The 26,987-nt window shown below is 47.8% G+C and overlaps 3 protein-coding genes across 5 annotated transcripts; 2 read left to right on the top strand and 1 right to left on the bottom strand.

Moving 5' to 3' along the window:
* Nucleotides 1-3,653: 3,653 nt before the first annotated feature.
* Nucleotides 3,654-7,838, top strand: SRSF2 (serine and arginine rich splicing factor 2). 3 transcript variants are annotated; one of them, XM_066565544.1, is made up of 4 exons: nucleotides 3,654-3,784; nucleotides 3,912-4,320; nucleotides 4,857-5,167; nucleotides 6,282-7,838. In XM_066565544.1, exons 2-3 carry the CDS (start codon nucleotides 3,959-3,961, stop codon nucleotides 5,158-5,160), a joined length of 666 nt encoding a protein of 221 aa, XP_066421641.1. In that variant the 5' UTR covers nucleotides 3,654-3,784; nucleotides 3,912-3,958; the 3' UTR covers nucleotides 5,161-5,167; nucleotides 6,282-7,838. The 3 variants fall into 3 exon arrangements, 2 of the variants coding, with proteins under 2 accessions (XP_066421641.1, XP_066421640.1); XR_010785019.1 differs by having other exon boundaries at nucleotides 3,655-3,784; nucleotides 4,857-6,391; nucleotides 6,901-7,838; XM_066565543.1 differs by having other exon boundaries at nucleotides 3,655-3,784; nucleotides 4,857-7,838.
* Nucleotides 7,839-8,141: 303 nt separating this feature from the next.
* On the bottom strand, nucleotides 8,142-9,783 carry METTL23 (methyltransferase 23, arginine). Its single transcript, XM_066565542.1, has 5 exons — nucleotides 9,699-9,783; nucleotides 9,516-9,620; nucleotides 9,190-9,427; nucleotides 8,769-8,853; nucleotides 8,142-8,471 (listed from the first exon to the last, which is right to left on the bottom strand). Exons 1-5 carry the CDS (start codon nucleotides 9,777-9,779, stop codon nucleotides 8,270-8,272), a joined length of 711 nt encoding a protein of 236 aa, XP_066421639.1. The 5' UTR covers nucleotides 9,780-9,783; the 3' UTR covers nucleotides 8,142-8,269.
* A 519-nt stretch (nucleotides 9,784-10,302) lies between these two features.
* JMJD6 (jumonji domain containing 6, arginine demethylase and lysine hydroxylase) lies at nucleotides 10,303-25,280 on the top strand. Its single transcript, XM_066565533.1, has 7 exons — nucleotides 10,303-10,567; nucleotides 11,315-11,703; nucleotides 15,004-15,290; nucleotides 16,516-16,651; nucleotides 16,769-16,907; nucleotides 17,942-18,069; nucleotides 19,689-25,280. The coding sequence occupies exons 1-7, from the start codon at nucleotides 10,439-10,441 to the stop codon at nucleotides 19,723-19,725; spliced, it is 1,245 nt and encodes a 414-aa protein (XP_066421630.1). The 5' UTR covers nucleotides 10,303-10,438; the 3' UTR covers nucleotides 19,726-25,280.
* Nucleotides 25,281-26,987: the final 1,707 nt, after the last annotated feature.

The following is a 26,987-nucleotide window of genomic DNA, read 5'->3' on the forward strand; positions in this document are numbered from 1 at the left end:
GAAGGAAATGCAGAATTTATTGATGTAAATGACAAATCACATTTTACCTCTGCTGTCTACAGTAAGGGGTTTAAAGAAACAGAGGTCTCAAAGGGAGAAAAGGATATTAGCCCAGGGGTTAGAAGGGCTCGTTGAGAGAGTTCAAACTAGATCTGAAGTGGGATAAAGTTTGCTTGACAAACCTGATCACCTTCTGTGATGAAACAACTGCATGGATGGATGAGGGAGGGCAGTGGATACTGTCCATCTTGACTCCAGCAAGGTTTTCAACACTGGGTTTCACAACACCCTCCTGGAGAAACTCAGGATGGGACGAGTGGACAGTGAGATGATTGAGAATTGGCTGAATGGAAAATCCCAGTCATAATCAGTGGCAATGGATGTGTCTGCAGGCCTCTCACTGGTGTCCCCCAGGGTTGTTTAACCCTTTTATCAATGACTTTGATGAGGGGTGGATGCCTCCTCAGCTGATGGCACAAAGCTGGGATGGGTGCCCATAGCCCAGAGTGCTGAGAGCCCTTCAGAGGGACAGGCTGGGGAGGAACATTTTGAAGTTCAGCACAGGCAAGTGCAGGGTCCTTCACCTATGGAGGAACAGCACCAGCCCAGGCCAGGACTGAGTGCCTGGAAAGCAGCTCTGTGGGGAAGGAGCTGGGGCTCCTGGTGGCCAAGGAGGTGTCCATGAGCAGCACTGGGCACGAGGGCATGAGGAAGGCACTGGTGTCCCTGAGTGTGTTAGGAGAGTGTGAAAAATGCATAATTTATGATTGGCTTTTCACAAATATTAAAATGAATATTATATGTGTTGTGTTAGAAAGTAATGCTGTATTAATTCTCTTAAGTAGTGTGTTAAATATAGTTTTAGGTTATAACAAAATGTTAAAATAGAAACTATGCTATATAGGATATTTTTTTTTTCAAGAAGGGACTCGCACTGAGATAGCAGTCACAGGACACCTAAATCTTTCAGAGAAAGAGAATTTAATGCTCCATTATCAGGAGAAAGGAACTTCTTCCTGCCTTGCTTGGGCAGGACGACGCCATTAGGATTATGAGGAAGAAGCTGACGATGACCAGACAGATCCTGTATTTGAATTTATGCATCATGTATGAGATGTATGAATATGCAACAGGTTATTGTTTTTAAGGGTTAATCCTCTGTTAACTATGTCCTTTTTCGGGCTTATTTTGCCCAGAAAAAGGTACCGGGACATCCATAACTCTTTCTTCTATTGTCTCACATTGTCCTAATTCAAATTGTCCAAATTATTATTACTCTAATTGTATTTCTATTTTTATAACCATTTTATTACTACTAAACTTTTAAAATTTTGAAAACAAGTGACTGGCATTTTTCACAGAGAGCATTTCCAGCAGGTCAGGGTGTGATGCTGCCCCTCTGCTCAGCCCTGGCCAGGCCTCCCCTGGAGCAGTGTCCAGTTCTGGGCTCCTCGGGATGGGAGACACGGAGCTCCTGGAGCGGGTCCTGTGGAGGGCCACAAAGATGCTCTGGGGACTGGGGCAGCTCTGTCCTGGGGAAAGGCTGAGGCTGCTGGGGCTGAGAGGGGCCCGTCCCTGTGTGTCCCTGTCTGCAGGGAGGGCAGAGCAGGGCCCAGGCTCCGCTCCAGGGGCCCAGAAATGGCACCAGAGGCCATGGACACCAAGTGATGCCCAGGAAATTCCACCTGGACATGAGGCAGAACTTCTTCACTGTGCAGTGCCCAAGCCCTGAACAGATTGTCCAGAGAGGGTCTCCCTCACTGGGGATATTCCAGAGCCATCTGGACACAGTCATCTTCCATGCTCTCTCTAGGATGACCCTGCTCGAGCAGGGAGGTGGGACCAGATAACCCCACTGTGGTCCCTTCCAACCTGACCCACCCTGTAGCTCTGTGAAATAAAATCTGCACCCCAGCCACAGTTACAAATATTTAATATATGCATTACATGCTCTTCTAATTCCTAAACTGTATTTTTTTTTTTTAATGTCAGTGTTTTTCAAAACAGCATGTAATTTTCATTTTTGGAGGAAAGTCAATGTGATTATTCAGAGGGTGCTTTACAAAGATGCAATTCAAATATCAAGATGAGAGGTCTTCACACAAGAAAAGCTCTCTTCTTCCTTTTTAATATTATTAATTTATAATGCAGAATTTGAAGATCCTTAAGGAATAGTGTCCCACTCATGTCTTTTTTCCCTTATGCCAGTAGAAGCTTCCATCCTGCTGCACAGCAAACTGGGCTGGAACAATTCCTTTGGCAACAGCAGCAACGTCTTTGGACTGAAACTGGGAGGAAGGGGCATAGGAAACTTCTGTAATTTTAGGAAAATCACTGTAAAGATAAACTTCAAATTTCTCCTTTGGAAAAGGGTTTCAGCAGATGAAACAGGGATTTTTTTAATCAAAACTCTCCAGTTTTAGAATAAACTCTTTAGTTTATTCTAAAAAATAGAATAAACATGAAGCAACCCAAAATGTCAAACCAGTACCAGTTTATTTGATTTCTGAAGTCATTTGTAGCAAGAAGCAAACTGTTGCTTCTGGATTTGTATTAATGGCACTGTTTACTTTTATACTTCTTCAGCGCAAAAAAAAAAAAAAAAAATTAGCACAATTATAGTAAAACTAAGAATTTAAATTCTAATACTGAAATAACTGTTCATATCGATACTGTCATTGGATTAAACAGATCAGAAGAAAATAAGTCTCGTTTACATTCTTTTTTTAACATAGTGTTATGGAACAGCTGGGTAGAAACTTTCAAAATTGTTTTGAGAATGAGAACCAGGTATTACAGTTCAGGAGTTTGGGCATTTATTCATGCCTGAGATGACAGAGCAACAACTTTTGGGGTGGGGGGGAGCAGCTTTCACAGAATTCCTTGGACTCAGAAGTTTCTGCTTGTCACCGTTACACAAGGGCTGTGCAGATCTCCCGCAGCACGAACCTGCAGAGCGGGCCGGTGTGAGGATGATTGCAGGATTTCCCTGCTCGGCTCTCACAGGCATCGAGGAGCCGGCGGGGAGCGGATCCACCGCGGCACATCCAGAGCTGGCGGGGCCGCGGAGGCTTCCCCGGGCACCGCTGCCGCAGAGATGAAGGAGAGCCCGCTCCGGGCTGCCCGGCCCCTCACAGCCGCCACAGGCACGCAGCGGAGCGCGGGCAGGAAAGGCACAGAGCTCCCGCAGCAGCTGCTCCGGGAGAATCGCTCCAGCAGACCCCGGCCCCACTCCCCTCACGGCTCTCCCCTCCACGTCCGCCATTTTAAACCGTCCCCGCCCGCCCGCGCCACAAGCGATTCACTTCACCATCGCTTTTTTTTTCCCGCGGCGGGTTTTTGTCGCCTCTCTCCCTCTCCCGCACACACTGCTGTACTCTAATTTATTTTCTTTTTATTGTTATTGCTATTTTGGGGTGTTTTTTTTACGGGTTTCAACACACATTGTTCAAAAATTTCCCCGCCTCCACCGAGCCCTTCCGGGTCACGGCGGCCGCGTTTTAACAGCCACTTTCCAACCGCAGGGCGAATTATTAATTTACAGGAGGATTCCCCACGCTCCCTCCAGAACCACCTCGGGGAAAACGAGGAAAAACGGATCGGGGGTCGCTCCCGCGGCGCCGCGGGCGGGGCGGTGCCGCGTTTCCTTCCGGGGCGCCGCCGGCCATTTTGTGGCGTTAAGCCGCGCGCGCGGGCGGTTCCCTCTCATTTCCTCGTCGCGGCGGGACGGGGCGGCAGCTCCTGGCGCTTCGCTCCGGCCTCGGGCCGCCCCTCGGACCCTGAGGTGGGTGCTGCTCCCTGCGGCTTTCCCCTATGCGCTGTAGCTCTCCTCCTCTTTGGACTCGCCTCGCGGCGTGAGGCGCGTCGCCCTCAGGGCCGCGCCGGCTGCTGACCCCCTTGAAACCCCTCAGGTTTATTCTCTTCGGCCGCCGCCGCCCCTCAGGGGCTCCTGCCCACCATGAGCTACGGCCGCCCGCCGCCCGATGTGGAGGGCATGACGTCCCTCAAGGTGGACAACCTGACCTACCGCACCTCCCCGGACACCCTCCGGAGGGTCTTTGAGAAATACGGCCGCGTGGGCGACGTCTACATCCCCCGGGACCGCTACACCAAGGAGAGCCGCGGGTTCGCCTTCGTGCGCTTCCACGACAAGCGGGACGCGGAGGACGCGATGGACGCGATGGACGGGGCGGTGCTGGACGGCCGGGAGCTCCGCGTGCAGATGGCCCGCTACGGCCGCCCGCCCGACTCGCACCACAGCCGCCGCGGGCCGCCGCCCCGCCGGTACAGCAGCAGCGGCTACGGCCGCCGCAGCCGCAGGTGAGCGCCGGGGAACGGGCAACGGAGTTTGGGCAGTGAAGGAGACGAACCTCAGCTGTGCGCCTGTGCAGTGGGAGCCGTTTGTTTTCGTGTTGGTTGCCTAGAGAGGTAGCGAGGTCTCCGTCAGTGAATGGTAGGGACACAGAGTTGAGCCATGCGCTCTAGGCCGATCCTGCTTAAGCAGGGAGGTTGGACCGGGTGACCCACTGTTGCCTCTTCCAACCGGCGCGATTCTGGGATTCTGTGTCCTTTTCCCAGTGAGTTTCGCGGTGAGGCTGGGAAGAGGAACTAGGGGTTTACTAGCACAGACACGTGGGGTTCCCTCGGAGTGGAAGAGTTTGGCCCTGTAGTAGGTTTAGCCCCCGGCCACTCACTCTGAACAATGGCGCCCTCGTATCGCTCATTTTCTTGCCCACGTGCGTCCTGTTCCGCCTTCCCTGTCCCGCAGCACTCGCTCCAGTCCGTGCGTCACCCCTGAGCAACTTCTAACGCGCCCTTTTTTTTTTTTTTTTTTTTCCCCTCCTGGTGTGTTTTAGCCCTAGAAGACGCCGTCGCAGCCGATCTAGAAGCAGGAGCCGCTCTAGGTCCCGCAGTCGGTCCCGCTACAGTCGGTCCAAATCCCGGTCTCGCACACGCTCTCGGTCTCGCTCCACCTCCAAGTCCAGATCTGCCAGGAGATCCAAGTCAAAGTCCTCATCTGTCTCCAGATCCCGATCCAGGTCAAGATCCCGGTCCAGATCTAGAAGCCCTCCCCCTGCCTCAAAGAGGGAATCCAACTCTAGATCCAGGTCTAAGAGCCCTCCTAAGTCTCCGGAAGAAGAAGGAGCTGTATCCTCCTAGGAACATGGTAATGTACCTCGGGGTCAGCACAGGATGCATGTTACTTTATTAGATCACTTAGGTGGGGTGTTGGGTAGTTCTTGGAGCATTAATAGCCTGAACCAAGTGAATCCTAGTGGGGCACATTGTTAGTTGTTGGTTTTGGTTTTTTTTTTCTTGAGCAGTGATTTTTTTGGTTATTGATTTAGGGAAATAATTACTGAAGGGTTTTCTACGGAGAAATTTTTTTTTAAACAGAGAAAATGTTTTATTGCAAGATTAATGCCTTGGTTTTAATAAAATATTGTATGAGACGCAACCTATGATGCAAATGACTATTTCTTACTGTATTTATCCAACATCTGCATTTTCCCCTTTAAAGCTGCGGTCTCCTGTTTGCTAAAAGAATATTGGCCAGTATTGCAGATTTTAACTGATTTGGCTGATCCTCCAGGGACCAGTTTCTGTGGGCGTGTGTTGGAGCAGGTTTGTCTTACACTGTTAAAGATACACTATCCTTTTAGAACGGAAGATCGGTTCAGTGGCCGTTGTACTGACTGGAGGTAATAACTGTCCTAGAAAAGTGGTAAATTCCTTGCAACGAGAAAACCACGGAAACTAGTTTTTTCCTCAAGTCGACATCTGGAAGAGGCATCTAAGGATACACTGGGTGGGGAAAGGATAGTGTGTCTTTAACCCTTCAAACTGTTTGGTCCTATTTTTTAAAAGGAAAGGGCCTGAGCTAGCTCTGGAGTTAGATAATTGTAGCAAAATTAGTCACATTTTCGGTTTTGAATGCTAATTAGAGCTTAGTTAAGTCTTTATGAAGAAGTATTAGTTTTGTAACTTTTATAGAACTCTGAATAATTGAGTGGTGAACAGGCTGAATTGAAGTTAATGGTGGCTTTATCTACAGCCTGGTGCTTATTCTCCTTTGTAACTAAATATTTTGACCAAACCTTACATTTGGCCTCTGAAGTAAAGCAAAAAAGGGGGGGGAGGTGGAACACTGTGGAAATTCTTAAAACTTAATTAAATTAGTCAAAGCCAGTTGAAACACAACTAGAAGTATCCCTGAAGTCATCCACACCCAAAATGGACAAGGTAGAAACCTGGCTGAATTTTTCTCTCTTCAAACCTAGATGCTTCAGCTAAATGAGAGCCCAGATAAAGGACGCCTTTGGGGGGAAAAGATCGCTTGAGTCTTCAGCCCATTGGAGAGACCCTGGCCGAGCAACCAGCTGTTGAAAAGGTTATTTTGTAACATTTTGTCTAACTTTTTACTTGTTTAAGTTGCGCCTCAAGTGGCAGATTTTACATTTTATGTGCCATTTTGTTGCTGTTATTCAAATTTCTTGTAATTTAGTGAAGTGAACGACTACCGATTTCAATATTGGCTTGGATATTTGAGGTAAAACTTCATTTTTGTTTATATAGTGCTGACTTCTATTGGAAATTAAAATCGATGGTAACTTGCTGCCTCCAGTTTCATACTGAGGAATCATGCAGCCATTATATGCTGATAGCTAACTGTCAAAAAGTACTCTCAATTTCATTTTGAATCCTTAAATAAGTCCACAAAACTTCAACTTGAAACTTACTGTAAATGCTTTTTTTTAAAAAAAAAAGAGAAAGAAAACCTTGACTTAAAATAGCATCTTCAAATTGGTAGAAATCTTTTCAGGTGACAGTTGATATTTGCAAGGATTGTTTTATCAGACTCAATTCTAATCTCTTCTCTTATGTATTTTTGTGCACTAGGCGCAGTTGTGTAGCAGTTGAGTAATGCTGGTTAGCTGTTAAGGTGGCGTGTTGCAGTGCAGAGTGCTTGGCTGTTTCCTGTTGTCTCCTGATTGCTCCTGTGTAACGATGCCTTGTCGTGCAGAAACAAATGGCTGTCCAGTTAATTAAAATGCCTGACAACTGCACTTCCAGTCACCCGGGCCTTGCGTAAAAAAAATGGAGCATACAGTGAGCACATCTAGCTGATGATATACACACCTTATTTTTTCCAGAATGGTAAAACTTACCAACCTACATATATGAACTTACATATGAGAATTGTAATGTTAAGCAAAGAAATGGTTCATTCCTTTGTAAGTACTGATTGGTGTATCTTTTGCTTAAGACATTCTGTACTATACCCACTGTCTCTGTAGTTAATATTAAACATTTTTTTCTGTGTTAACTTTTCTCAACTTAATGTCTTGGGTCAGCTTATTTTTAGCTTGAAAAGATTTCTGCAATTATACTGTTGATGTTTAACTTCAATATAGTAACTAAATGCATTTTACTGCTTATAAATTTTATCCACTGGGGTTGCTTTGAAATTACTGTGGGCAAACTTTAATTAGTATTGTTACTAACCCAATGTTGTGTGGCAGGTGGTAACACACCAGGCCACGAACACAGACCCAGCCTGGGATGGTGTTGTGGGAGGTCCACACTGAGCAGTACTAATAATAATTGCATTGCTGTGTGCTTGCCCTGGCTCACCAGGCTGCTGCTTGACAGGGGCTGATCTTTACAGTGATGATTTCTCTTGATTTGGTACCAAATGACTTGTAACTTCCAACATCCTGTGTCAAGGGTTATTGTAATGCCTTGTTTTATCTTATGCATGTATGTTAAATGGGAATGGAAACATCTGAACACTGGCAGTATGGCTTTGTTGAGGATTAAAAGTACTTTTCTACAAACTGAGGAGTTTGTATGTTCTAGGTTAGTGCAGTCTCCACACACTCATTTACCAACAGAGGGGCTGGATTTTGTATGTGGAACTTTGGGAAGGATTCTCAGTCCTGGGAAAAGGATCTTATGGGAATGGGGCTGCTTATTTTAAGAGTGCAGTTACCTTTTCACAGCTGAAGCTGTGGATTTAGGTTGGATCTTGTGGATTTCTAAGTTAAACCATGTTGTGTAGTGGCTCACGTGATGGAATTGAGGCTCTGAACTATTTCATGGACTTGGGGGAGGAACACAAATTTCTCAAAAGCCATAGCTGGAAAACCAAACAGCTTTATTTTTACAATGCATGTTTTAGGAATTGCTGCTTCCCCAAAATATCCATGAGGTTTGCTGTAACCAGGACTGTTCTCTGCAGCTCTGTGCTACAGTGAACAGCTGAGTATCACCTTGTACTGCAATCTGAAGTGGAATAAAGTGAAGTGCCCTCTGACTGTGCTAGTGAGATGATCATCATTTCAATTGTGTGTCTTCCTGGCATAGAGGAGCTGGCCAAGTGCTCTTTGTCTGCACCAAACGAGTGCAGGGGAACGTGGATGCTCTTCAGGTTCCACTTGTGGAGCAGAGCCTCGATAGACCAGTCAGCACTGAGGGGAGGAAAAGGAGTGAAAACCTAACCAGGGTTATCACTGCTGCAGTAACGCCAGCAGGCTGTCACCAAACTAGTGCAGCACAGAGGAGTTTGTATCAGTTTTCTACTTAACACCAAATTGGTGCTTCTTGGATTATTTTCACATTTTGTTACCTCCAGGGTTTACTGGGCAAATATCAGCCTGACTCACACTAAAGAGCTTTTCTGAGTCAGAGTGGTGCCGCCACACTCCATACTCGTCCACAGCTGAGACAGGAGTTAAAATTTGAGTTTTAAATATGTGAAAATTTACCTTCGGACTTGGTACGTTGTCCAGAATTGAGCATGTGGGTTCTTCTCCAACAAGAAGTAAATTGTAGTTAAAATATCTTCAAAGTCTGTGTAGTTTGGGGAGATAAAGCAGTCTGGGTTAGTCTTGATTCCAGGTGTCGATAAATCTGCCTGGTTCTATGAAATGGTAATTACACTGTACTTGCATTGATTTGTATCTGTGTATGAGAAACCCAAGCAGGGCATGAAGGGACTCAGTTAGTTACTTAATCTTCTACTCCCACACCCTCAGCTGTATTTATGACATCTTTAAACTAGAATTAGCCCAGAGTAACAAGGTCAGTAGCACAGTGTCACCTGATCTCCTGACACTGTTCCCAGCAGTGCTTGGACACGAACTCCTTGCAGTCACAAACCAAAGATACCTAAGAGCATTAACGTACCTTTGGGGTCAAAAAAGACATCTGAGCCTAAAATAACGTCTATGGGCGCAAGAGAGAGCAGCTCAGGCGACACGCGGCCCCAGGTGAGGCCGAGGACGGGCACGTGCTGCAGGCGGTTCATGAGGCAGCTGCTGCGGCAGCTCTGCAGGCACTGGGGCAGCTCCTCGCTGTCCGACAGGATCACCTGGGCGCCGCACCTGGCGGCCACCACGCCGGGGAGGCTCACACCGGCACCGATCTGAAACCACAGCGTGTTCGTGGGGACCGCGGGCGGAGCCTGACCCGCGGGTCACAACAGGGGGAACCGGGCGGGGAGCGGGCGGTACCTCCAGCACTCGCTTGCCGGGCAGGCTCCGCCTGTGCGCCCACAGGTATTGGGCCAGGACCACGGCGCAGGGCCACACGTACGTGCCGTACTGCGAGTCCAGCACCTGCAAGACACGGGGCGAGGCGCTGTGCCGGGGTCCGGGAGCTGCCGCCGTTTCCCGTGTCCCGGCTGCCCCCGGTACCTCGGGCACGCGCACGGCCAGCGCCGCCGGACCCTCCTGGAAGCGGTACCGCCGCGCGCGCTGTCGCCGCGCCGCCGCCATGGGCCAATCGCGGGCAGACACGTATTGGCGCCAAGCCGCGCCGGCCAATCCGCGCCTCCTCCCGGCGCGACGTCACGCGGAGCGCCGCCGCGGGCGCTGATGGCGATGAGGCGCTCGCCCAGCCGCGGCCTCCCCCCGAGGCCGCGGTTAAGCCGGGCCGCTCCCGCCCGCGCTGCTGCCCCGGCGGGGCGGGGCTGGCGCCTCCGCGGGCCGCTTCCCAGAGAAAGGAGGAAACACGCAGTGACACGCGGTCGGCCCGCCACTGTCCGGGGACCAGCAAGCGTGGAGCGCGGGCCCGCCCCGGGAAGGGCAGCGGCGGCGGCGAGTTCCCGGTGCGGCAGCGGGACTCCGCAGCCAAGGGCGCCCGGTGCCTGCGCTGCCTCCGTGCCGCCCGCGCTGCCCTTCCTCAACATGGCGGCGTGGGGGCGCCACTTCCCCAGCCTTGGCCAATCAGCGCCGAGGCGTGGCGGAAGCCGGGGTGCAGCCGGCCAATGGGAGTGCGGCGGGGGCGGGGCCGCGGCGACAGCGGCGGCACGGGGTGAAATTTCTGGAAGGTGCGGCCGGAGCGGGGCCGGGATCGGGATCAGGGTCGGGATCGGCAGCAGGGTCGGGCCGGGGGCTGCGGGCCGCGGGCGGTGACGGCCCTCAGCGCCGCCGCCATGAACCACAAGAGCAAGAAGCGGATCCGTGAGGCGAAGCGCAGCGCCCGGCCCGAGCTGAAGGACTCGCTGGACTGGACCCGTCACAACTACTGCGAGACCTTCCCCCTCAGCCCCACCGCCTGCAAGGTGCGTCGGGCGGAGGGGAGAGAGGGGGATCAGGAATGAAAGGGTGGGAATGGGGGATGGAGGGGGGAAATTTGGAAGGGAGGGGGGCGCGACTGAGCGAGTCCTGCGGGGAAGGGAAGAGACCTGAGGGGAACGGAAGGGGCTGGGGGAAGTGGGGTGGGGGCACGGCTGGGGATCGGGGAGCCCTGAGGGGACGGGGATGGAGCGGGCGACTGGGGGGACTGGGAATGCCTGAGGTGAAGGGGGAGCTGCGGGACGGCTGATGGGAAACGGGAAGGGCCCTTGCCCGAGGCTGGGGTTGCCTCGGGGCTGGCGGCACGGAGAGGTTGGGTGAGGGACGGGACTTTCTTCCCTCTACGTGGCGAGGCGTGTGGGAAGGTCAGGGCCCGCCGGGGTGGAACGGGCACCCGCACAACTCCCAGGAGCGCTTCCCGCTGTCCCGAGGGAGTGACACGCAGCAGGGATGTGTCTGCCGAAAGGACAGGGTGGCCTCTCCGCCCCAGGAGCTGCCTCGGTGCGGAGCCGTGCCAAAGGCTCCAGGTGGCGGCTGTCACTGATGTGTGCAGGGAGCGGGCCAGGAGAAACGGGGCTGCAGCCTCGGGGAGCTTAAAATAACCCAGAGGCAGCTCCACAGCCGCGTGGTGTGTGGAGCAAAGGATACGTGTGAAGCACCCCCACAAGCAAGCGCAGCCCTAGGACGTCGGTCTGTCCTAATATCTGTCTTGCTTTCCTGCCTTTGTTTCACAGGATAACGTGGAGAGGGCCGATGCACTCCAGTTAACAGTGGAGGAGTTTGTTGAGCGGTATGAAAAGCCTTACAAGCCCGTGGTGCTGCTGAACGCTCAGGTGGGCTGGTCTGCCCAGGAGAAGTGGACGCTGGAGCGGCTGAAACGCAAGTACAGGAATCAGAAGTTCAAATGTGGGGAGGACAATGATGGTTACTCTGTGAAGATGAAGATGAAATATTACATCGAGTACATGGAAACCACACGCGATGACAGCCCCCTGTACATCTTTGACAGCAGCTATGGAGAGCATCCCAAACGAAGGAAACTCCTGGAGGACTACAAGGTCCCCAAATTCTTCACTGATGATCTGTTTCAGTATGCAGGGGAGAAACGAAGGCCACCCTACAGGTAGAGTGACAGCAATACAAAACTGGGTGTTTTCCAGCTCATTGGTTGTTCCTAAATAGCTGGGATTGTCTCACATAAAAAAGGGATATTTTTACATCATCTCTGAAATGAGTGTACCTCTGTAATCCTGCAGGAGAGAAGGCCAGATTTTTATTTATAATAAGTTTTTAAATTTAAATTATTTATATCATAATTTCTCTTTTTGCCAGCAGTGTTCCTACAGGTATATGGTTTAGGGTTTTTTTTTTCATTCTATTAAGTTAGTTTACATCACTTCTTGGGTTTTTTTCAAAAAATACATAGTTACTGAGAGCTGTAAAGATCATTTTCTTGCTGTGTATGCATTCTAGTGTTCAAATTTTAAATACCTCAAGAACAGCTCCTGGGTTTTGCACCAGTGACTTATGTACAGTGTGGAATTTTGTTTAATTATGAGTCACTCCTTTTAAGGTAAAGATCTTAAGCTAGATTAGGATCTAATATGGGCACTAGTTCTTAGCTCCTCTTCAGATGGTTTTGAGAGAGAGCAATATTTCACACCTGTGTAGTCTTTTCAACTCTTTATTTTTGCTTCAGCTTGGAAGAGGGTGAAATGACATTTCATTCATAAATTCAAATGCAGCAACCTTGTATTTGGGCTTCTAGATAAAAAGCCATTTTTAACTATGTGTCTATGACACTTCATAGCACTGTGAGCTTAAATTGAACCCTCCCAAGTAATTAAAGTCTTTACAGTGACATTATAATTGTCAGACAGTGCCTGTTGCTCTTTGAGTGCCATGAGGCTGTGATGTGGTTTATTTAAATAAAATTGAGCAAGAGCTCATCAGTAATGGCACTTTCCTCTGCACTCTCTCATGTGTCTGTAGTCCAGTTGTGCTTTTGCAGGAGTGAAGCAAGAACCTGATTCCATTTGAGATCACTGAAGGAGGTGTTTTTTCAGTGCTTTTCATAATTCTCTTCCAAGAACATACAATGCTGTGGTCAAACACAAAACCACACTGGGTGTAGTAGAAACTGAATACACTTAATGACCTAGAAATCATTTACCCAAGTTACAGGTGAATGAGAGAATCTGGTTGTGACTCATTTATTTTGCTGTCTGTGTCCCCCACACCCTCCCCACCTTCAGGCACTGCTGAGCTCCTTGCTCTTGAACTTGGTATCCAACTTCTTGTACTTTGTTCTGGAAAATGTGGGTATTTTTCAGGCTTTTTTGAGAGCTGAGTGATGCACAAGAGCACAGTAATGTCTCCTGGAGTTAGAGGGCTCATCGAGGTACAGAAATGAGTGTGCAGTACTTTTAGAGTATAATTGAAAATCTGACAAGAAGTGGGGCTAATCATATAAGGAGGATACGACCTCTACAGGTTGATCTCTGGGCTGAGAGATGTGTGATAGTGTGGAGACCTTAAAAGAGCAATTGCTGCTGGTTTGGACATTTTTATTGCCATTGTTCCTCTTTAAAATCAAAGCAGTAATTTCTGGAAGCCATTTACTGAAGGAGCTATTTTAATTTGAGGAAGGCAGCTGGGGTTTGCTTTCAGATTGAGTTTAGGAGTTGTGAAGTTTTTAATGGTAAGTTTTATGTCTTGGGGCAAACTGTGTTTTGTTCATTGTAAATTAAGTATTTGGAGGAAGGTGCTGGTAAATGATAGTGTTGCTAAATAAGTGTTTTAAAACCTGTGTGTGTAGATTCAGGTTATTTTGAGAAAAAGGGTGTTGAACAGTGCTTCTGTCTGTGCCAGGCACACCTTCATGTGTATAATTTCTTCTGATTTCTTAACAAAACCTAGACTGTTCTACCTGTAGTTTAATCAGCTTTCTAAGCATAAAATGAATCTAAAGAGTGAATTGGCAATAGGAACGACAAACACCTGCTTATTTACAGCTCCTTTGTGAAGCAGGAAGAAATCATCTTGATAATCAAACTTTACAGTCCTACAATTCATGCTGACAAATGATCCTTTAAAACCAGTTTGATTTATACCTGCACTGGAAAGGGGAGATGGAGAACTTGCTGTATTTTCTGAACCTTTGCATTCTTCTTGCTGGGCATCACCCTCCTGTCACTACACCACAGAGGGATTGTGTTGGTGCTTTGGTTTCTGCACTTTCTGCTGCCAGTTAAACAATTATTGTCATTTTTTCCTCTTGCTGCCTGGTATGAAGTCACCTCACTCTGCTTTTTCTGGTGTGGTTGGTGTTACTGCTCTGTTCCAGGGAAAATGAGCAGTTGAAGGTGCTGCTGCAGTTAAACATGTACAGTAGATAAAGTTCTCCACTGGGAGAAATAAACCTTGTAAATGGGCAGTGGGAATATAAACCTCAAATCCTGAATGGTCACTGGAGAATAAGCTCCATGTAGTTAAGTGTTGGAATGAAAAGCCTCTTGTGAATGAACAGAAGGGAAAGAGAGAGGCCAGGGTTGTGTAACTTGCTCTGTTCCTTGTTGTTGCCATTTGTTCCTCATTGTTCTGCAGTTCTGATCTGTTTGAGCAGCAAATTCTAGGAAACCATTGGAGAATCCCCCCTTCCTAGGAAGAATCCCAACACAGGCAGTTGGGACTTAATCATGCTCATCAACTTTGAAATAATGATTTTATTAAAGAACTGTTTAAAACAAAATATAGCTATGACATATAAAAAGTCATTTTCACTTACTTATCCCACAATCATTCTGATAGTGGAGCCCTGGAAAATGTTAAAAATAGTCTTTGAAAATATTAGGCTTTGTGTTTTCTCAGATCACTGCACCTGCGTAAGCAGTATGATAAAAGATATAATTGTTAGATGTGGTGATTGTTTAGTAATTAAATATAATTATTATATAACCATAAGAAGAATCATGAGAAACTATGTTGGAAATTTAAAGGGGGCTATGTTTAGCTCAAATCTGTGTATACAATAGAACAATAGAAGTTTAATAATTAACATGAAAGTTATGTAATGATAGAGTATAAAACACGTTCACCTCGAATGTATGGTCAGAATCAGATTTGGGTAGAAACTACCCCGATTCCCAGAGCTCTTGAATTAAAAGCACTGCATATAATCACTTATGTGATTATGTGTTTTTGAATGCTAACAATTCCTCTCCCAGCTCATATTGGTTTTTAGGTTAAACTCCTGTTATATCCTTTTGCTGCAGTGTGAACTTCACAAAATCAAGAATGTAAATGTAACTGTAGTTACTTTATTTTCTAACTGAATGTGCAATGAGCTGCTCTAGTTGTCTGTCTAACATGAAGAAAGGGACCTGCCTGCTCTATGACTAAAGCATTTTTCCTCCCCATGCAGATGGTTTGTGATGGGCCCCCCTCGTTCTGGAACAGGAATTCACATTGATCCCTTGGGAACCAGTGCATGGAATGCCTTAGTGCAGGGACATAAGCGTTGGTGCCTGTTCCCAACCAGCACCCCCAGAGAGCTGATCAAGGTGACACGGGAGGAGGGGGGCAACCAGCAGGACGAGGCCATCACCTGGTTCAATGTCATCTATCCTCGGACACAGCTGCCCACCTGGCCCCCCGAGTTCAAGCCCCTGGAAGTCTTACAGAAACCAGGAGAGACAGTCTTTGTGCCAGGTATGTGCAAATCTCTGCAGGAAGGAAATCTAGGAGAAAAAAAAAGGATATTTGTAATGTTCCTGTGTCATAGAGATGAAGGGAACATTTCAGCTTTCTTAGATGGTCCATTTCTTACAAAACAAACTGAGCTCATTCTGGGACTGTTCAGTTACTCCTTAATGTCACAAAATGTGTATGACCTGTGGCATAGGATTGCATGTAATACAAGTGGGATTTAAATTGCAGCATCACAGGAATGTAGTCTGAACTAAATTGCAGTAATAGAAAGCTGTCAGGGCATAAAATAATAGGGGTGTTTGAGCCCCAGTAACTCTTAGACAAAAATGTTTGAGTTTATACATGCTGGAGCAAATTCATGGCTGAATTTTGCATGTGAATGTTTCTTAGCTGTGGGAAATGAACTACTTAAATGCACTGACACCTTCCACCCACCTCTCTGTGGTTATGCTTCATCTTGCATTTGAAATCAAAAGCTAAATAAAGCTTTGCTGAAGATGCCCTTCCCTCTGAGTGGCTGCACACTGTGTGCCCATTGTAAGTGGGGGTGAGGTGAGTTCAGTAGCAGATTCTAACCTCTGAATCTTGCATCATTTATGTGCAGCACAGCCCCTAGTTTCTGTCCACATTGCTTGTGTCTAACATCCAGCTGACTTGGTGTGTGAAGGGTGCCTTGTGATTGTCTTGGCACTTACTAGTGACTCCTGAGTGTACCTTCTGTTAAGAGTTTGTAGCTGTCAGGTTCCATTAAACTGTTCCCTCAGTCTTTTCTGGGCCTCTAAGTGGGTTGTAAGAACTCCACTATTTTTATCCTGTGTGGAAAAACAATTTTGCATCTGTGTTTAAATGAAAGGTTAGTCTGTAGTCATAAGAACCTTGCAAAATCAGCGTGGAAAGCACTCTGCTGAACAGAAAGGGCTCTGTGCAGTCTGGGTGACAATGGCTGCTGCTGTTCAGCTGTCAGCAGCCAATGTGGTGCTGTCAGGTCACATCTTCAGTCCTGGCTGTGAGCTGGGTAATTTGGTCAGAGCTTGGAGCTGCCTTCTGTAACAAGAACCTGTCAGGCACTGGGGTGAAAGCTGAAATAAGACAGGAAAGGTGATGGGTTGGGAAACTCCCCTGGGTTTGGGAGATATGGTCCAGTTCCACCTGCACTGTGGGAAAGGTGTTCTTGGACTTGCTCTCTGCCAGGCAGCCACCAACGGTCCCAGGTGTTGTGTTTTAGGTGGCTGGTGGCACGTGGTCCTCAATCTTGACACAACTATTGCCATCACACAAAACTTTGCCAGCTGTACCAACTTCCCAGTGGTGTGGCACAAGACAGTAAGAGGGAGACCGAAACTGTCACGGAAATGGTACAGGTAAGAGATTCAGTGGCTTTCTTTGGATATTCTCCATTGAAAACAAAGCCTAAAAATATTAATTAAAGTGCAGTGTTACAATTCAAAGGCTAACCCTGAAATTTTAACTGTATTTAGGATCCTAAAGCAGGAGCATCCTGAATTGGCAGCCTTAGCTGATTCAGTTGACCTGCAGGAATCTACTGGTATCGCTTCTGACAGTTCTAGTGATTCTTCCAGTTCATCAAGTTCCAGCTCCTCAGACTCTGATTCAGAGGTAATGCTTTTTACTGCAATAGGTGATCCATATTCTGCATTTATATTCATATTGTTTTTCCATACCTGGTCATGTGCCTTCATCCTTATATTCATGCTGTACGGAATAATTTAATGGAAAGCAGTTAAACCAATCTACATGGTGGAGAGGAGCCTGAGATCTTAGCAGGTTCTGTTTGCTGAAGCCTCTCTTCACATTGCTAAATGGATTCAATCTGTTTGATCCATGTTTATATTATATATGAATCTGTCACTCATTTAGCTTGTGAAAAATAGCTGCAAAATGAATGTTCTAAAAATTGGGAGAGGCGGGGAAAACAATGGGACATGGGACTATGACATTGGACTCTTGTTGACACCTAAATCCTTCAGAAGCCAAAGTCTTCTCTTGGAAGATGAGGTCTGTGACCGTGTTCACAGGGGTCCGAGGATGAGGGAAGAGACAAGGATCTGACTCCATGTTTCAGAAGGCTTGATTTATTATTTTATGATATATATTATATCAAAGCTATACTAAAAGAATAGAAGAAAGGATTTCATCAGAAGGCTGGCTAAGAATAGAAAAAGAAAGAATTAATAACAAAGGCTTGTGGCTCGGACAGAGAGTCTGAGCCAGCTGATTGTGATTGGCCATTAATTAAAAACACCCACATGAGACCAATCACAGATGCACCTGTTGCATTCCACAGCAGCAGATAACCATTGTTTGCATTTTGTTCCTGAGGCCTCTCAGCTTCTCAGGAGGAAAAATCCTAAGGAAAGGATTTTTCATAAAATGTGTCTGTGACAGAGGTCCTTCTAGGGACCAGAAGGAACACATTCATCATCTTGCCTCAAGTCAGCTTTAGCCAGTGATGAAATCCAAAAACGTTTCTGTTCCTGACTTTTAAATGCTTAATTTAAAAGTTCCTTGATGTGTCTAGCCTAAAACAGCACGTTCAGGGTTGCTGAGCTCAAAGAACTCGTGGTGAATTGCACAGCACAGACAGTGGTTGGGGTTCCTCTGAGCTGTGGTTTCATCTCTCCATCGTGCAGTGTGACTCTGGCTCTGAGACAGAGGGGATGATGCACCGCAGGAAGAAGCGGAGGACGTGCGGGATGATGGGGAACGGGGACACGACTTCCCAGGACGACTGCGTGAGCAAAGAGCGCAGCTCCTCCAGGTGACCCAGGGCAGCTGTTGGTTTTAAACAAGCACAGGACATACAAGGGAAAGCTGGCACACTTCAGATAGGGGATTCCTCAGGAGAGAGGGATGGAGAGCAAGGGATTCCTTACAGGACAGTGGTATCGTCCCTCCATGAATTATTTTAATTGTTCCAAACAGAAAACTAAGATTATTGATGTTTTCTTTTTAAAAATCAGGGGTTTTATTTAATAAACAGTCTTATTACTTTTCTTAGTTGTCTCTTTTAATAGATGAGAGGATTTGATTTTCTCTTTGTTTAATGAGAGAGGTGGGATGTTTAAACTGCTCTTCAGAGAGCACAAATGAATAGTGAACAGTTGAAGATGAAGAATGATCAGGCAGCACTCAGATTTCAATGTCTTGTTCAAACAGAAAACCTTCAAGTAATTGTATGGTTTCTCTTACTGCTGCCTGGACTATTTCAATTTGTTCCACTCCTTTATCTGTTAAAGGCAAAATTCATCCTAAATTCCAAATGTCTGTGTTTGCATTTTAAATAAATAAATAAATACATAAATATCGAGCAAGTTTCAGTCAGTGTGGAAGGAGGCAACATTAATATTGCAAAATCAAGGATAGATATGCTTAGGATAAAGTTGCTGAGGAAAGCAATTCTTTGGACAGGCCAGGTTAAAAAGAGTGGAACACTGGGAATCTGGGAGTGTACTGCAGGGAAGAACTTAAACATTCTTTGGTAAATGAAGCATTTTTCTCATATAGCAGAGGCTTGCCAAAATTCTTAAGCAAATTCCTTGCAGCTTGGTTAACCAGTGCTGCTGGGTTGGCTGCCTGCCTGCATTAGAGTGCTGGCCAGCTCTTGAGCTCTTGGGTGCTCCAGGTTTGGCATGGATGCAAGTGCTGTGGTGGTTTAGTGTGTGGCTTGCTAAAGAAGGGATGCAGCAGTAATTTACCTGAGGAAGTCCATATTCCAGCATGATTCCAGCCTGATTTCCCAGTGTGGGACTGCCTGGAGGCCTGTGTGCTCCTCTAGATTGCTCTCTTGTTCCCAGCAGTTGCTCATAACTGAATACAATTGAATTACAAGTACAGAGCATCATTAAAGGTTGGGGAGAACTGTACTGACTGCTTATTTTGCCCTGGAGGTTTCCACACTTTGCTTGTTATATGACACTGTCAAATCCCATTTTGGCAGTCAGTGTGACTTCAGGGAATGAGCAGCAGGAGAGAGCAAACCTTTAATGCAGACCCTGGTTTAAAATGAAAGCTGTAAAAATGCAGATCACAATGCAGATCTGTTCTTCTGAAAAACCTATGCACTTTTAAATTATTTGCCATTCAAGTTTTGAAATGAATACCCTAAATATTGAAAATTAGCACCTTGCCTAGAACATTTGCTTTCTGGGTTTCACTGTTCTGCCTCCCATATGTTGATTGTGTCACTCTGTGAGGGTGGGTGGGCGTTCTATCCAGCTGTGTGATGGCTTAGTTGCTAGAAATGCTTCCAAACATGAAATCTGAACCTTGCTCATACAATGCTGGAGGAAGAATAAGCCTGAGATTATTCTGCATGCTGGGATCTTGTGCCCTGATCCAAGGGGAATGCTTAAAGGCAGTTGTACCTTTTTTTGACAGGATTAGGGAATCTTGTGGAGGCCGCAGCTACCCCTGAGGGATAACACCACCTACCCAGAGGCAGCTGCTGATGGAAGCTCTGTTAGCAGCCAGCCAGCTCTGTTCTACTCCCTTCTGCTTCTGTTTCTCACACTCCTTAAGTTTTTGTTACTCTTCCTCGATCCTGCCATCTTCGTTTCGTGCTGTCCAAGGTTGGCTCCTGAGTAACCTGTAGGGGAACATCCCAACTGTGTCCTTTGTGCAATGCTTTGTCCCCTCTGACCCCTGCACTATAACCCAGCTGTGGGTAAGGACATGCCAAGTATTTCATGGGTCACAGAACTGGCAAGGAAGGCAACGGTCAGTTTTTAAAGAACTCTTTTTAAAACCAGCAGGTAAATGGAAAAACCTGCCTTGCTTTGACACTGTCTTATGTTTACATGTTGTCCTGTACACTTGAGGAAAGGAACACCAGCCCTTTTGGCCTATTGGAATGACTGGTGGATCTCAGAATTTTGGGAAGAACAAGGAGGAAATGAGCTTCTGCAAGAACTGAGCTGTGGAAAATGAGTCCTTGGATCTTACCCTGCTGCAGGAGAACATTGCTGTCAGGGCTGGGGTGCTTCCAAGTGTGTGTCTCATAAAATCCTGGAATTCGGGCACCTGGAAAGAACACATCAGGATCCTTGAGTTCAACTCCTGGCCCTGCACAGAAACCAAGAACCCCACCCTGTGCCCAAGAACATTGTCCAAACACTTCATGAACTCACACAGGCTCAGTGCTGTGGCCATTGCCCGGGGGAGTCTGTTCCAGTGCCCAACCACCCTCAAGGTGAAAAACATTTTTGTGATATCCAACCTAAACCTGCCCTCTTTCAGCTCCAGCCGTGTCCTCGAGTCCTGTCACTGGTCACAAGAGTGAAGAGATTGGTACCTGCCCCTCTGCTGTCCCTCATGAGGGTGCTGAAGACCCAAATGAGGTCTGACCTCAGTCTCCTCCAGGCTGAACAGACCAAGTGACCTCAGCCACTCCTCATACAGCTCCCCCTCCAGACTTCACCATCCTCACGGCTTCCTTTGTGTGCTCTCCAATGGCTTCATGTCTGTTAGATGTTGTGGTTCCCAAAACTGCCCCCAGCACTGAAGGTCAGGCCACCCCAGGACAATCCCCTCCCTTTCCTGGCTGGCAATGCTGGGCCTGATGCCCCCAGGACATGGTTTGTTCTGTGGGCTCCAGAGCACTGCTGGCTCAGATCCAGCCTGCCACCAACCAGGAATGCCTGGACCCCAGTGCAGAATGCAGCCCTTGCCCTTGTTTAGCCCCTCATGGTTGGTGATTGCCCATCTCTAATTTGTTGAGGCCTCTCTACCCTTGAGGGAGTTGACAGCTCCTCCCAGTTTAGTGGTTTGGGGAAACTTAATATTCCTCCCAGTCCTGTGTCCAGGTCATTCATGAGGAGGTTGAAGAGCACAGGGATGAGGATGGAGCCCTGCAGAACCTCCCCAGTGGGCAGTGCCACCCTGGTGTCACCCCAGTCACTGTCACCCTTTGTGTCCAGCCAGTGAGCCAGTGGCTCACCCACCATGGAACACCATGAACCAGCTGTGGGCTGGACAGTCTGTCCAGAAGGTCACTGGGAGAGACAATACCCAAAGTTTTGCTGAAGTCCAAAAGGTGACATCTACTGCCTTTCCTAGATCAGTGAGGTGGGTCACCCTGTCACAGAAGATCAGATTCAACAAGTAGGACTGTCCTTATGAAGCTGTGCTGGCTGTGACTGATGCCTGCACTGTCCTCCAGGTGTTTTTCTGTACTTCCCAGAGTCATCTCTTCCATGACTTGGCCAGGCACTGAAGTGAGACTGACAGGCCTATGGTTTCCAGGGTTCTCCTCCTTGATGCTGAAAACTGGGACATTTTCCAGCTTCCAGTCAGCTGGAACCCCTCCAGATTCCCAAAACTGCTCAAAAATCATGGAGAGGTTTTGCCATGACATCAGTAGCCATGACATCTTGAGGATTCTCAGATGAATGCCATGAGGTCCTATGGATTTGTAGGCATCCATGTGGAGCAGCAGCTCCTGCTGCTTTGGGGTTGACTGGGAGTTGGACATTCCCACAGTCACAGTCCTCCAGCTCAGGGCACTGAGACCCCCTTGGTCCATCATGTGTGCTGAAGACAGGCAAAGAAACATTAAACACCTCTGCCATGTCCATGTCCCCGTTTGTGAGGAGACCATCCTCATCCTGGAATGGGCCAGTGTTATTTCTAATTTGCTTTTTGCCATTAATATATTTGAAAAAACTCTTTTTTATTTCCCTCACGGTTCTGGCCAGTTTTGTCTCCAGTTGAGCTTTGGCCACATGAATTTTCTCCTACAGTGGCAGCAGCATTTCTGTATTCTTCCCATGTCACCTGACCTTGCTTCCACTGGGCAAACACCTTCCTTTTTCATCTTATTTCCAAGAGAAGATCCCTGTTCAGCCAAGGAAGGGAAGGTGGTGTGAATGCCCCAAGCACTGAAGCAATTTCAGCAGAGGTGACCACCAGCCTGAAGCATTTGTTGTGGTCTGAATCTGCATGCTCCATGCACACACCTGAGGTGCAACACCTGAACCAGCAGCAGTCCATCTGCTTCCACTCTGTCAGGGTGACAGGTAACAAAGCTGCACTTGCACCTTGTGATGGGAAGCTCAGTGGAGCAGGAGAATCCTGGAGTTTCTTGCACAGCAAAAACTGTGGCAGGAAAAAGCATTTGCCAGTACTTCCAATCCTTCAGGTGTGATGTTTAGCACAAAGCAACTGCTGACAAAGTCTGGCAGGATCACATGTGCTGGGCTTGGAACACCAAACAGTTCTGGGGCTGTGGGCTCACTCAGGCCAGTGCAGTTCACATCCCCAAATGGCTTCTCTTCGAGGTTGTACATTCAGACCTTTCTGAAAGTTGCAGTGCCAATTTTAAAGGACTGAGGAGGGGGACATGTTGTTGTTTTATGCTTTTTAAAAATGCAATGTGTTGTTTAAGTCTGTGTAGATGCATTTGTATTATGCCAGGTAAAGCTCTCGTCCCCAAGGGATCTTTTGGAGCTGCTGGTTTGTTATATTAGCAGGGGCTTGTGCTGTGTGGCTGCTGAAGGTGCTGCCAGGAAATCTGAATTTCCCATGGGCTGCTTCACTGGGTGCTCTTCTGAGCCCTAGGAGGTGGCTACTGAACTCACTTCAGCTGTTCTTTGGGAGAGGAAACTTGACAGCAGAAGTGCTGTGCTGTAGTAAACACACAGCAACGCCCAGGCACTGATGAAAGAGCAAATTAAAGAGAAATTAAAGCCTCAACTGTGACTTTCTTAAACGTGTTGGGTTTGGTGGAACCTGGAGTGTTGCTTTTCTGGGCTCTCTGGGAGTGTTGCTTTTCTGGGCTCTCTGATCCATTTTTAACCTTGTTCCTTATTTAAACACTCCTGGACCATATCCTTTTGTATAAAGGAATCCTAAATATGGTTTTTTGGGATCTCTGTTTTTGAGTCTTTTGTGCCAGTAAGAGCAGTGTGGTGGTGGGGAAAGGGAAGGTTTATTGATACATTTTTTACCTGTCCAGACTCACAAATTTCCTGTGATAGATAGCCAGGCATAAGCAAGCACACTTGCTCTGTAGCCACTGCAGATTCTTCCACAACATCACTTTAAAAAATCCTCCAACTTCTCCAACTCCTGGCATTTCTGACCAAGGCTGAACAGCCTGGGAGCCTGAACAGTCTGTGTGTGTCCTCTCAGAGATGTCTGCAGCTGCTGCCTTTTGGGATCATGTGGGGCCTGCAGAGTGAAGGCTCACAATGCTCAGCTCTGTCACAGGGAGGGGAGTCCTTACAGAGCTGTCCCTTCCTCTCTGGAGGCTGGGCAGCACCTCAGGGAGGTGCAGCTGCATTTGGCACATGTGCTTCAGTTTGCACACTCTAGAATCCAATGTGAAAGCCTGATTGCTGTGCTGGGAAAGTCACACCTCTGCTTCTAGAAGCACAGTGGGAAGATGCAGTGTGCAGAGCATTCCTCCATGCCTGTGAAATCTTCCATAGTGTGAGATACAGCAATCCCAGGTGATGCCTGTGTTGGTGTGACACCCCTCACAGAAAAGCAGCATGTTTACAGCAGACATCATGATACCAGCAGGGCACTTCCTGCTGTGAAACAGTGTCTGTGCAGGCTTACCTGGGAATCAGGACTCTGGGATCTCCAGTTCTTCCACTTCCACTTTTGCCTGAGCCACTTTGGTGAGTCTTTGAGCAGTGAGGAAAATCCCTACCTCACAGGGCTGTTGTGAGGCTGAACTGTAGTTGCTGTGTAAGATGCTTTGGAGCCATCCACCCACAAAAAGCGTTCCATTCATCCTGAGCAACCTGAGCCTGGTGGGAGCTTTTTGTAGCAGAAAACATTGGGGATGTTGTTCAGCACTCTTGGCCACGTGGTGTTCTGTGGTGGCCCTTCCAGAATTGCTGTGTGGTACATAAATTGTAGCAGAACAAGACTTTCTGTTTTCACCAGGGCTGAGCTGTTGCTGTTCCATGGCCTGCTCTAAACAGGGGGTCCTGCTAGAGCAGGATCTGGTTTTAAATAGGACTAGATGCAATTTTGTCATTAGGGAGTCAGCTTCTCTGGCCTTACAGGAATGGGGGGAGCTGGTGCTTCCCAGGCTGGGTGAGGGAGGAACAGTTAAAAACTGCTCCCTTTGTCCCTCACTCTGTGCTTGTGGGATGCTGGCTGGGGACAGTGGCCTCTGTGCTCTCATTTCTCCAGGCTTGTTCCTCTTGGGACATCCTTGTCTCTTGTTCCAACCCTGCTGCTTTTGTACTCTGGAGGCCCTGGATGCAGCTGGTGCAGCAGCCTGTGCACCCCTCATTTCCTTGAGGAAATTTCCTCATTTCCCTGAGCCCCAGAGCAGCAGCACAGCTCTGCCTCACTTCTCTGTTCCCCAGGGATGGCAGAGAGCTTCAGGCTGGGTGTCATTGTCACAGTCCTGCCTGCTCCAGGAAAGGTGATGGGATTTGGGAGCTCTGCCTGTGCTTTAGAGCCTGGTGACAGCCACAGGCTGGGAGAGTTCAGGAGGAAATGATCCAACACTCCATCAGACCCACAAATGTGGGCAGGAGGCACCAGTGCCAGCACCTGTTCCTGCACAAGTGTTGTGGGAGCAGGTGACACCCAGGAGCCTCTGGCAGAGCTTCCTCCCCTTTCAAGCTGCTGTGTGCTGGCTCCAGTTTGTCTTCTCAGTTACATCAAACCTCTCCAAATGCTTCTAGGAAAGACAGGAGCCTCTTTCATAGTTAACCTCTGCTCTCCTCCCTGAGTCCCCAGCCATTGTGGGCTGGGAAGTGAGACTGTTGGCTGAATCCAGTCTGGAATGCCTCTGTGGGCACATTGCAACTGGGAGGTTTTTGGCATCCCCCTTGCAGAGGGGGGAAGGAAAGTGTTACCCATTTGTGTGACAGTCCCACTGTCAGCTCCAAGCCCTGCCACTGCCCTTAGCTGCTTTTATCACCCATCCAGCAGAGCTGGGATACTTGTCTTGTTCAGATGATTGTGGTTTTGCTTTTTATTTTAAATAAAATCAATTATTTTGCATTATCCTGTCACTTTCTTTCATACTGAGATGATCTGAAAAAACCTTACAGGTGTGCACCTCTGTTTCCCAAAGTGCTAAACGTGCTGGGACCAGCTCTGGGGATGCTTGAGGGTTTGCCCATCTGTGCTGGGCTGTGGTTTGGAAGCTGCTGGGGTTGCACTGGCTCTGGGAGGTGAGTTTTGTCGCTAGGTTTGTTACCAGACTGTCCCACTGCTCTTTGGCCCTGCCCTGGCTTCCCCAGTCTGTGTCACCAGAGGTTTCTGTGTCGTGTTTCTGGTGCCACGTCACACTGCCAGGAGGGGGTTTCATCTTCCAGGTGTCCTGTGCTGCTTTGGGGTGGCAGCCATGGTGATCAGAGGGATGGAGCACTTCTCCCATGAGGAAAGGCAGAGAAAAATGGGATTGTCCAGCCTGGAGAAGAGAAGCCTCCAGGGTGATCTCATTGTAGCCTTCTGCTCCCTGGAGGGAACCTACAACAAAGATGGAGAGAGACATTTTACAAGGGCCTGGAGTGACAGGAAAAGGGGCAATGGCTTCAAACTGACAGGGAACAGGTTTAGCTTGATATTAGGATGAAATTCTTCCCTCTGAGGGTGGTGGGGCCCTGGCACAGGTTACCCAGAGAAGCTGTGGCTGCCCCATTCCTGGAAATGTCCCAGGCCAGAGTGGATGGGGCTTGGAGCAGCCTGGGATCATAGGAGGTGTCTTTGCCCATGGCAGGGGTGGTACAGGATGAGCTTTAAGGTCCCTCCCAGCCCAACTCATTCTGTGATTCCATGATTCTAAATAAGCCTCACTTTGCAGAGGGGCTCTGTGGAAGGGCTGCACTCCAAGCAGAGGGGTTTGGGGCAGAGCTGCCTCAAGGAGCCTGGCTGTGAGGTGGAACAAGGACTGGGAAGGTGGGAGAACTTGTATATTTTGTCAGTGAGAGTTGTTGAAAGCAGTAACTGTAGGTAAATAAGCTGGAACAGAGTGTGGGACAGCATCCCTGAGGCTTTTGAAATATTTATAGCAATATATTGTAAAATGAAACACCTTGAAGAATAAATGGCTTTGTGGCAGCAGACAGGCAATTCACCCATTTCCACATAAACCTCTGTCCTGCCCTTCCCAGACACAGCTGGAAACATTCTTCTTCTTTAGTGTCACCTATAAAGCATTTTTTTCCTTCTTTCCAGTTGCCCTTCAGCAGCCCTGCCCATGCCCAGCTCACCTCCCCTGCTCAATGCACAATTAGCAAATGAGCCCCTCCTCTCCTTCTCGATGGTCTGGGTGTGCCCAAGCCTGGCATTTAGCAAGCCTCAATTCCAAAAAATGCTGCAAGTTAATCGTGGCTAAAAACTGTACAGCCACTGTAGAAATGCTTTTATAATTGATCTCTCTTGTTTTTCAGTCTGGAGAGGCAATTTAGAGACAACCTCACAATTCTTCCTCATTTGCAGGTATTGCTGGTACCTCCTGCAGTCCCTCTGTGGCCTTGCAATCAGGACTTGATTTATTTTTATTCCTCTTGATTTATCTACACATCTTTATTTTTCTCACAGCTGCAATTTCATTTCAACAAGGAGAATGACACACTGATACTTTAATTCCTGCTGGGGAGCCTGTGCTGCACCTTTGCCAACGTTCCTGCTCCTTTCCTCCAGCCTGATGCAGAAGCAAATAACCCCTGCTTTTTCTTTTGTGGCAGCTGGAAAGCAAGTCAT

This window comes from Molothrus aeneus, chromosome 25 (genome assembly GCF_037042795.1).
Source record: "Molothrus aeneus isolate 106 chromosome 25, BPBGC_Maene_1.0, whole genome shotgun sequence".
In the NCBI taxonomy this organism is placed as follows: domain Eukaryota; kingdom Metazoa; phylum Chordata; class Aves; order Passeriformes; family Icteridae; genus Molothrus; species Molothrus aeneus.

What these genes read in the sequence shown, in the direction of transcription:
- SRSF2 (XM_066565544.1), top strand. Translation starts at nt 3,959, where the DNA reads ATGAGCTACGGCCGCCCGCCGCCCGATGTGGAGGGCATGACGTCCCTC. An exon ending in TACGGCCGCCGCAGCCGCAG is followed by an intron (nt 4,321 to 4,856) that starts GTGAGCGCCGGG and finishes GGTGTGTTTTAG; the next exon opens with CCCTAGAAGACGCCGTCGCA.
- METTL23 (XM_066565542.1), bottom strand. Translation starts at nt 9,779, where the DNA reads ATGGCGGCGGCGCGGCGACAGCGCGCGCGGCGGTACCGCTTCCAGGAG. An exon ending in CCGGCAAGCGAGTGCTGGAG is followed by an intron (nt 9,428 to 9,515) that starts GTACCGCCCGCT and finishes CTGTGGTTTCAG; the next exon opens with ATCGGTGCCGGTGTGAGCCT. An exon ending in ACAACGTACCAAGTCCGAAG is followed by an intron (nt 8,472 to 8,768) that starts GTAAATTTTCAC and finishes TCCTCCCCTCAG; the next exon opens with TGCTGACTGGTCTATCGAGG.
- JMJD6 (XM_066565533.1), top strand. Translation starts at nt 10,439, where the DNA reads ATGAACCACAAGAGCAAGAAGCGGATCCGTGAGGCGAAGCGCAGCGCC. An exon ending in TCAGCCCCACCGCCTGCAAG is followed by an intron (nt 10,568 to 11,314) that starts GTGCGTCGGGCG and finishes TTTGTTTCACAG; the next exon opens with GATAACGTGGAGAGGGCCGA. An exon ending in AGAGACAGTCTTTGTGCCAG is followed by an intron (nt 15,291 to 16,515) that starts GTATGTGCAAAT and finishes GTTGTGTTTTAG; the next exon opens with GTGGCTGGTGGCACGTGGTC.